This window comes from Enhydra lutris, unplaced genomic scaffold, assembly GCF_002288905.1.
Source record: "Enhydra lutris kenyoni isolate GAN:26980312 unplaced genomic scaffold, ASM228890v2 scaffoldscaffold7, whole genome shotgun sequence".
Taxonomy (NCBI): Eukaryota; Metazoa; Chordata; class Mammalia; order Carnivora; family Mustelidae; genus Enhydra; species Enhydra lutris.
This window is the reverse complement of record NW_019154091.1, coordinates 36373918-36384215: the sequence shown is the minus strand read 5'-3', so window position 1 is coordinate 36384215 and position 10298 is coordinate 36373918. Positions and strand designations below refer to the sequence as shown.

The 10298-nt window shown below is 34.6% G+C and overlaps 1 protein-coding gene across 1 annotated transcript in view; it reads left to right on the top strand.

Annotated features, from left to right (window-relative positions):
- Positions 1-211: 211 nt before the first annotated feature.
- Positions 212-10298, top strand: part of LOC111142224 (ovostatin homolog 2-like) — a 44523-nt gene continuing 34436 nt past the window's right edge. The window contains exons 1-8 of the mRNA XM_022495256.1: positions 212-447; positions 759-942; positions 1455-1611; positions 3082-3134; positions 3507-3527; positions 5634-5802; positions 6274-6358; positions 9972-10089. Of these exons, the coding sequence (XP_022350964.1) occupies positions 383-447; positions 759-942; positions 1455-1611; positions 3082-3134; positions 3507-3527; positions 5634-5802; positions 6274-6358; positions 9972-10089 (852 nt within the window). The 5' untranslated portion in view covers positions 212-382. The remainder of the gene's footprint in view (positions 448-758; positions 943-1454; positions 1612-3081; positions 3135-3506; positions 3528-5633; positions 5803-6273; positions 6359-9971; positions 10090-10298) is intronic.

Here is a 10298-nt window from a genome sequence, read left to right as displayed (position 1 = left end):
ACGTGTCACACAATCGCTTTCTTTGTTCTCTCTTTCTTCCTGTACAACCTGTGCTGCTGATTCCAAAAGCAGAAAGCTTTTGAAAGCATCCAGTGAACTTGAGAAGGAAGTTGTATACAAAATGACAACCTCCACCCCTTACACACCGCCCAGCCAAGTAATGGGAGAGGCCATTTAATTGTGATTGGTGGGTCCCTGTGACTTTTTCCAAAACGTATCTGATCCTTCGTTGACTTTAAAAGCAAAGAGGTACAGAGAGAGGCAGAGTAGAAGGAAGAAAAGAAAGTGGATAGTTGGGGCAGCTAACATCTACTAAGAAAAAAAGAGAGAGAAAGATTAAATATTTACGTTGAAGTCTTTATGATTCAGACACTGGGATAAGATGGAGCCCGTCATTTTTCTGAGCACCTTTTTGCTTCATTTTGCTGTTTCTGTGGCTTCAGAACCGTAAGGAAATGTTATATCCTTTATTCTTACTATAGTACTAGCAAAGTGACCTTATTAAATGCATTCTATGTTAAAATTTGACTGTAGTTCACCATTTCAACTTCTGAGATTGAGTGCTGGTTTGCCTTATAAATTTTGAACAAGTGTAAGAAGGGAATTGACATCTTTTTCTTAGCCCTCTCTGCATACTCAAGTTTATTATATGTAATACTATGAAAATATTTCAGGAATATTTCAATAAGCCAAAATTGTTTTTATGTTTTGCATTTCAGCTACACTTGTTTAAAGTGTTGATCACTTTCTTTGTGTAGACAGTATATACTATGGGTCTCCTCCGTGATCCAGAGTCATTCTGCCGAAAAGGCTTGTCTCCACCTTTCAAATCTCAATGAATCTGTATCCTTGAGTGTCGTCTTAGAATCTGATGGCTACAATACCACTATTTTTGACCAGTCTGTGGAAGAGGATAACTTTTATGCTTGTGCAGATTTCCAGGTGAGGCACTAGATTTGCCCCTTCTCATTTTCTGTTAGGGTGATGAAATTATGACATAAAAATCATTTTAGGAGAGATAAATCTTGATTTGGGATGAATTGTGGAAGCTAGGGAGTGTAATTAGAGAATTCCTGAGAGGAACCCATGCAACAAAATTTGTGAAATATTGCCATTTTTCTTTCACAGGAAGTGATAATAAAATGCAATCACTTCTTTTTAGATACAACTATTTAACAATATGAGGAAAGAGAATCCAGATAGAGAGAAGCAAGACTGGGACTCAGGGCAACGAAAAAAGAAAACAGAAGATTAGCAGGCATAAAAATAAGTTTATTAGAAACTGCCCTAATGCTATTTAAATAAAAGAATTGTAAAAAGTGGTGTCCATATCTCCCATTAAGAAATAATTTATTCTCTGGAGGCTCTCAGCTTGAGAAACCAAATTAAGACACTGTTTGCAAGCTTGATGTCTAAAACTTGTTTTCCCATTCTCTGCTCTGTAACATAAACAGGTTTCTCAGAAGTCGTCCGAGCAGTTGGCTTTTGTGACATTGCTGGCTAAGGGAGAGACGCTTAGAATCTTTGAGAGGAGATCTGTAGCACTCACTTCAGAGGAGACAGTAAGTTTTATGCAAACAGATAAACCCATCTACAAACCCGGAGAGAATGGTAAGTCAGTGTTCGTGTTTCCTTCATATCATTGGCCTCAGGAGCACATCCTTCAGATTGAGAGCAATCCAAACACATGAATGTCAGAGTCTTCAATTTAAAATGTTATGGGATCAGGATACCTGGGTGGCTCAGTTGATGGGGCTCCCTGCTCAGCAAGGAGGCTGCTTCTCCCTCTCAATCTGCCGGCTGCTCCCCCTGCTTGTGCCCTCTCTCCTGCATGCGTGCTCTCTCTCTGCAACTAAATAAAGTCTTGGTGGTGGTATTATGGAGGGCACATATTGCATGGAGCACTGGGTGTGGTGCGTAAACAATGAATTCTGTTACACTGAAAAGAAATTAAATAAAAAATTAATTAATTAATTAAAGTTACGGGATTGTGGATTTCTTGAATTTCTACTGGTTGTCCAGATCAGTTATGAAACAGTTTCCTGTTTATTTGGTTTCATTTGTTTCTCCATAATTTACCAATTGCGCAAGCTAATTAAACCTGTGTTTAAACTCATTTCTTTTCCTCTTTAGAATAGAGATACTAAAAATGACTCACTTGCAGAAATATTGTGAGAATAAAATAAGATAGTCAATGTAAAGTAGTACCTAGCACCCAGTAAAGACTCTGCAAATGATATTATTAATTATTATTATTATTCATACCAGTAGAAATAATCACAAATCTGATAACCTAAGCAGAGTCGTTCTAATTTTCTTTATTATTGCATTAAGTAAAAGGCAGCAGAAAGAACACCAAACTAGGATTCTAAAGGATGTGGTCTTTGTTTTGAGTTTTTTGATAAATTATTGGGTTTTGTCAAGTAAATTCAGCTCTTTGAGACCTTCAGTTTTTTCATTTGTAAAATTAAGGGGTTGGATGATAGCATCTATGTATTATCTTCTAAAATTATGTACTTATATGATTAATTTAAAAGAAATAAAAGAGTTAAAACAGAATTCATATTGTGAGATTTTTTTTGCTGCATTGCATTCTATCGGCTTGTTAAAATGCTTTGATGACAGTTATTATACAAAGGTAGTTAAAATGATCTTTCTGGAATTCTGCTGAAATTAATTTAATGTTTGCTAACATTAATAAATTTTCCAAGAAAATTATAGGAGGAATGTAACTTCTACTATATATATTTCACATTTGTCTTTCTATGATTAATTCCAGCACCAATTTTTAAGGTATCCCTGTGGGCCATTAGGGTAGAAGTTTCTGGTGGTGGCAGCCGCTAGTGTCAGCTTTGGTAATAATAACAAAGCAATTGACAACAGAGGAATTACAAATGTATTAATAAGAGATCGTTCCAAATAGAACCCAAATTTCAAAGGGTCAAGTGAGAGCTAGGGGAGAAGGGAGTATAGCATTCTGTAATAGCAAGGTAATTAATTTCTATATCTATTTATAAGCAATCATACCTGGAAAGGAAATAACAAGAAAAAATATTGTCCCCTCTTCCTCTTTTCTTTTAGTTCAAATTCGCATTGTGACACTGGATACCAGGTTCAGACCTGTTGAGGATTTGGTGAGTTCAATAATTGCAAATGGTACAATGAAATTGAAGCAAATTAAACAAATCCATTGCTGTGTAAAGTGTCATCAGAAAGTTTTCCATAAGTACACAAATCAGTTCTAGCATGGAATGCTATACAGGTATACTTTCAATGCTGACCGCCAAATTTAAAACTTCCCTCTATAGTGAGCTAACTGATACTTTTTTTAGGTCTTCTTATAATATAAGGGGGAAAATGGGTTGCATGGAACCTGCTTTCGACTTCCTGGTGAAGGTCAGGCTCTCCTTAGCATTTGGGGTTTCCTTGGCATGCTTCATTGTAGAAATTTTGTCTACAAAAAAACCACTATTACAATATTAACCTGCATTTTTTTTTCTTTTCAGTATCCATTGATCACACTTCAGGTAAGCGATCTGCTTTATCACAATTTCTCAAGATTATTTTCTGAAAGCACTCGCTTTTTATTTTTTTAATTTTATTTATTTTTTTATAATGTTATGTTTGTCACCATACCATAAAACGTCATTAGTTTTTAATGTAGTGTTCCAAGATTCATTGTTTGTGTATAACAGCCAGTGCTCCATGCAATCTGTGCCCTCGTTAATACCCACCACTGGGCTCACCCATCACCCCACTCCTCTCCCCTCCAAAACCCTCAGTTTGTTTCTCAGAGTCCACAGCCTTTCATGGTTCGTCTGATCTCCTCCCCTTCATTTTTCCCTTCCTTCTTCAAATGTCCTCCATGCTATTCCTTATGTTCCATAAGTAAGTGAATATTATCTGAAAGCACTCATTTTTTAAATATTCAGATAAATTCCATGTAGTTAGAAATTAAGATAACTGAAATAAGGAGAAGAAAAACCTTTATCTACATACGCAGTGTAAGGCATCAGATGAAGATGTAAATGAAGGGCTGCCATGTTTAGTGGAGGTCCTGTGTGGCAAGCACCATAATGAGTTTTCATGGAAAATGAAAGATTGGGCTCCTTCTAAGGGAGGTTTATATTTAAAATTGCTTGGTTTGGGCTACTGGCTCTTTTCAATCTTAATTTAATCACATCTTATCTTAAGGAAATAGAAAACCTATAAAGGTTTGAAATAAGTTAGGTGATATTATTACAAAATGGACGCTTTGCTTTCAAATCTCTATTGCAGTGTGACTTTCAAACTCATTTCAAATCTCATGTCTGTCATTAAATCATTTGTATCAATCAACTCCAACATAAGCATTTTAATTTCTACATGCAATATGTACCATTACTATTAACTCAGTCTAAATGTTGTTACATTGAGATCATCATTAATGAACATGTATGTAAATGCCTACTTCAAATAGCCTTCTTTATAATTTGAATTTTTTTGACTCTGTTATATGGGTGGCAAATAGTTCATCCTTCTAGTAGGATAAATATCAAGTTGGCCATTTTCATACGTCATTAGTAATCCATGAATAGTACTATCTTCAGATCCTAAATCAGCTAGTGTCTGTTCCACTGAAAGCAATAGAAAGCTTAACTAACATTGGCTTCAGAGAGTAAAAGGTTTATTGTTTTCACAAACTGTTATGTCTAAGTGTAGGTGCTTTGGGATGGGGATGGTAACAGCATAATATTACCAAGGATCCAGGCTTCTTCTACTTAACCTCCCTGCCATCCTCTGTGCATTGTTTTATTCTCAATGCCAGCTGCATCTGATTTTTGTAGAAATAATCTCCCAGTGACTTCTACTTGTATTCAGTTGGCCAACACTTGGTCATATGGGCAATCCTTACTGAAAGGCCGCATGGAAAATTAATTTAGTTTTCTAGACTTAATCATAGAGGAAAGGAAAAAGAATTAAAACTAAGTGAGTAGTAAATACTATTTTTGTTTCTTTGTAGAAACCTTTTTATCAGGAGTTCTTTACTCACAACTGGATGATACCAACAAACTTATAGAACCAGGCTCACATAAGCTGCAGGATACTAAAAGCAAATAAAGGAGAAAGGGTGGCATTATCTATCTTTCTTTTTTCTTGTGTCAATCCTTTCTTATTGTAGAACTTCCATTGAACCACTGTTGCATGCAGTGTGAAAATTCATGACCAATTTACTTACCAAATGAACACCACGGACAACCTGTACAACTATCTGTGAGGATAAATACCTCCTTATGCATCTGTTGGTGTGGGTCTACTCTACTTTGGAAAACACTCCACTGGAACAGACACACTGAGTTTTAAATTTTTTAACTTTGCAGCTCTGGTTCAGGAAGATAAAAATTCAAAGCATTCATTACAGGTTATTGTTCTTATCTTTTGGGGGCTTACTAGAGATATACTAGATCAGTTGAATATTAATATTAATTAAATATGAGTCCTTGAGAAAGTTATGTTATTTTTACAGTGTGAGATATCAGTTCAATAAAATGGTAGTTTTCTTTATTTACAATAACTACAGAACATACCCAAAATAAAGAAGGAAAGACTAATACTCTTTATGACCTCTGATTTTATTTCTTCTTTATTTCCAGGATCCTCAAAACAATAGAATTTTTCAATGGCAAAATGTGACCTCTTCTCAAAATATCACCCAACTCTCCTTCCAACTGATTTCAGAACCAATGTTTGGAGATTACTCTGTTTTTGTGAGAAGAATATCAGGAAATACGTTGACACACCAATTTACTGTTGATAGATATGGTAACCAACTACTGCCTGGTTGTTCTGAGTAAATGTAGAGCTCAAAGGACTCAACAAAACAATTTTTATGTTAGATTTAAGCAAAAGTCAATGAGGCTTGATTTAGTTTTCTGTCATTTTCCTTTCTTGGGGTTTTCTGCTTTATCATCTTTCTTTTCTTGTTCCTCACTCCTGGTCCCATCGCCTGATTCTAACCTCTGACTCTTCTACCAAGGAAATATCTTCTACAATCCAGACAATCTTCTACATGATGTAAAAGATTACAATAAATAAAATGTGATGTTCTGAGAGCAGGAAAGAGAAAGGAAAGACACTATCACTTACACAGAATTTGGGGCAGTTGAATTGTGGTTTATATAGATGCATACATAGGACAGTGTTGTGCACAGAGGTGTACTTAGTTACCTGATTGCTCTAAGTTTTTCTCACCAGTGAGTGTAAGAACTGAAGTCTGTTTCTTTGTATTTCCAGTGTTGCCTAAGTTTGAAGTTAAGGTCAGTGCGCCACAAACAATAACTATTTCGGATGATGAATTCCAAGTGAATGTATGTGCTAAGTAAGTATTAAGGAAATTTGACTACACAGGTCAATACAAAGCTCAAAAAGAATGAGAAATAAAATTAACCATGTAACTTTAATTACTTATTTGCTTACATTAAGATTATTAGAGAAGTAATGAATTTTCATTGTAAAATATTTGAGAGATAAGGAAAAATATAAGAAATTACATATAATTAATTCTACCAATTGCCATTTGCGTTGTGATTTATTTTCTTCCAAACTTTTGTGAATATTTTGCAAAACTGCAATCATACTTTTCTAGCCATTGTAATTAAGAAAACATGTCTTCATACTCAGCCACACTTTCATAAATCCTAACTCCTTGCTGCATAAACATATCACTATATGGTCATGCCAAATTAACTCTTCTTTTATTATATAACACATAAGAAATTTGATTTTGTTTTCCCAGTAACAAATACTATTATAGCCTATGTCTTTGTGTATAAGAACTTCTGAATTAAAAAATATTTACTTAAGGGGCGCCTGGGTGGCTCAGTGGGTTGGGCCGCTGCCTTCGGCTCGGGTCGTGATCTCGGGGTCCTGGGATCGGGTCCCGCGTCGGGCTCTCTGCTCGGCGGGGAGCCTGCTTCCCTCTCTCTCTCTCTCTCTGCCTGCCTCTCTGTCTACTTGTGATCTCTCTCTGTCAAATAAATAAATAAAATCTTTAGAAAAAAAAAATATTTAGTTAATAAAGATGTCCAGTATTGGAACTATCAAAACAAAATGTATATGCTCTTTCAGGTTTTGATTGCCATATTACCCACTAAATACGTTGTGTCAGCGTTCAATTCTAACAACTGATACAGAAGTACCTGCCTCATTAAATCATCACCATAATTGGAGTTTTCATTTAAAAAATAAATGAAAGAAAAGAAACTCTTGAAAATGTCATAGTGGGGAAAAAAGATATTTTATCAATTTAATTAGGATGAATTTGAATCCTCTTAATGTGAAAAGAATTCCTATACGATTTGAGAAATTTTCATTTTCTTTTTGAGAACTTGTTTCTAATGTCTTATATTTTTTTAAAAGTGTGATGCCTTTTCTCAAATTTCTGATAATAATTAATATAGTTACTATTTACTGAATGCTGATTACTGCATTGAGCATTGCATTCATTATAGTCTTACCACAGTGCTACAAAACAAAAGCTATTATCATCTCTATTTTAGAAAGAAAAATAATAAGATACAGAGAACTAAAATAATTTATCAATTAGTGGAGCTTTTGGATGGCAGACCTAGCACTGGATTTAGACAAATGCTATTTGGCTTCAGAGGTATTCTCCTAACCAAAACCTCTGTTATAATTTATGTAAGCAATTAAAAATGTAATATTTGATCTATTTGTTTAAACTGTTTATTTAACTGAGGACATGGAAATTATTTGCTTTTGAGCATTTTCAAAGTATTTAAAATTTTTTTTAGTATTTTTAAATTATTTTGAGACTATTCAAAGTATTTTCAGGACATACTGGGTAAAAGGCTGACACTTTTTACAATGTCCTTTGGACTCTAGGAAAATCATAACAATATTTTTCTTGTTGTTGTTTCAGGGAAGAGTAGCTGACATGTGCCAGAATTTCATAAATGTAATATATGAGAGATGGAGGTTACATGTGTTAAAAATAAGGGAATAATCAATATAAGCTTCAAAAAATCCAGGGTCCTAACCTAATTTTACTAGTAAAACCCTACCAGAAGCCAGAATTAATGAGATTAACACCTGTAATTAATCTGCCCATTGTTATGCTAAAAAAAGTACAAACTACGTATCAGGAGAGCCAACATATTTATCAAGTAACGCCTTCATAAGAGACGTACTAAGCTAAATGCTGATACAGGATTGAGACTTCTTGACTCTTCTTTAACATTACATTCCACTTAAATTTGACATTAAAGAGTATGTCAGTATCAGCAGTAATGATATCTTACAGAAGCTCTGCTGGCTATAAGGCTATTTCTGGGCAGGCTGCAGGAACAGGAGGAACGAAATCAGGATGTCCAGGAGTGAACAGGAGTGAACGAGTTGCCTCCTTCGGGTTGTATGTACTGTGCTCTGCGCATTGTTTCTTTAGTATTCCCTGGGACTTAACTTGGGACAGCTAAAAACAATAGCAAATCAGATTATTTTAGCCAACAACTTCCAAGATGAATTAAGCTTTTAGAAAGGAAGAAAACTTGACTACAGGCAAAGGCATTTTAATAAACTGCATTAGTATCCACCAAAAACTTTTCAAATCACAAAGGGATAATATTTATTCTTTCTGACCTGTTTAAAAATTTGAGCTACATATTTCATGAGCCCGTGTTAACCCACAGATAACACTACAGTGAGAGTTTTCTTTTATAAGCAAAAGACAGTAAGAATAACTATAAGACATGTGCAGGTAGAACATTTGTGCCCTGATCTTAATTTTCCCTCTATTTTGCATGTAATTGATATTTACAGCTCACAGATGATTTTAGTGATTTAGGTTGAGTCTCAGAAGCATTGAGAATTTTTAAATAGAGAAAAGCCAATTAGTGGAATGTGAAGAGCATGGGCTATGGGAAGTGAGGAAGATGGAATGGAATATGGAATTTCAATTCCACATCTTACAATGTAGAGAAGTGTGTTGCCTGATCTCATTTCACTAACCTTCACAATGAGATAATACATCTCCATCTCAGGATAACTTAAAAAAATAAATGAGATAATCTATGTAAACATCTGGTATATATGAGTGTCCAACAATTAGGGAAAAATATTATAATTGGTAAATGGAATTATATTCAGTTTTACTATTCACTAATCTCACATTTATTAACTGTTTTTCTAAACCTTAGTGGAAACAATCCTCAAGTAACAAAAAAAACTCAAATCAACTGTATTTGCCTTTGACTGAAACTTTAAAAAAAACTTGTGTTGTAGTTTTTTGCGTGTTTTAGGAGAAAGTGAGATATTTATTTAACCCTACCCCTAAGACATCATGTGTTTCATCAAAGTTTATCTAGTTTATGCCAATCTCCATACCTTCTACATTTATGGAATGCACAATGAGAATTGTTGTTTACAGTATTGACCTAGAAGGATTCTAAGATCCTGAATAATTCACGTGTTACTTATATGCATATATATTTTCTGCTAAAGAAAAAAGTGCTGCAAATTTTATAATTTTTCTAACAGACTAAAATATAATTTTAAAAAATCAATTTAATCATTGAATTTGATTTACTGAGATTTTAGGTTCCACATTACCTTGAATTTGATATTTTGTTGTTGTTGTTGTTCTTTCTTTCTCTTTTTTAAAGTAAGCTCTGGACCCAACATGGGGTTTGAACTCAGGACCCTGAGAACAGGAGTCACATGTTCTACCAGCCGAGCCAGCCAGGTGCCCCCTAAGTTTGATTTGTTAAAAAGCAGCTGAACCCTCATAACAAAATCATGTGCCTAATTTAACCCAAATTCCGTGGTGAAGATAGCACTAATAGATGACGATCGCAATTGAATTTGGTCATTGGAGTAGTCCTAGATTACAGATTTCATATATAATTTCTGAAGAAGCCCATCAAATACTCCCATGGTATTGTTCATCTGTAATTATGTATACTTCCTCCTACCAGGTACACGTACGGCCAGCCTGTGCAAGGGAAAGCCCAAATCCGGGTGTGCAGGGAATTTTTTTCCTCTGGGAATTGTGAGAACAACAACAATGAAATATGTGAACAGTTTATTGCACAGGTACAGATCATCATGTTTATTTAAAAAAAAAAAATGATCTTGTTCATTTCATTCTGTAGAGAAGGAAAAATTCTCCCTCTACCCTTCATGGTCTTCCACTGGACAAAGAATTTAATTTACATGAAGCAGGTTAACAGGAGGGAAAAAAAAAAAAAAAAAAAACAGTTTTATTAGGAGCACATGGAGGTCCCATAATGAAACTGAGATCT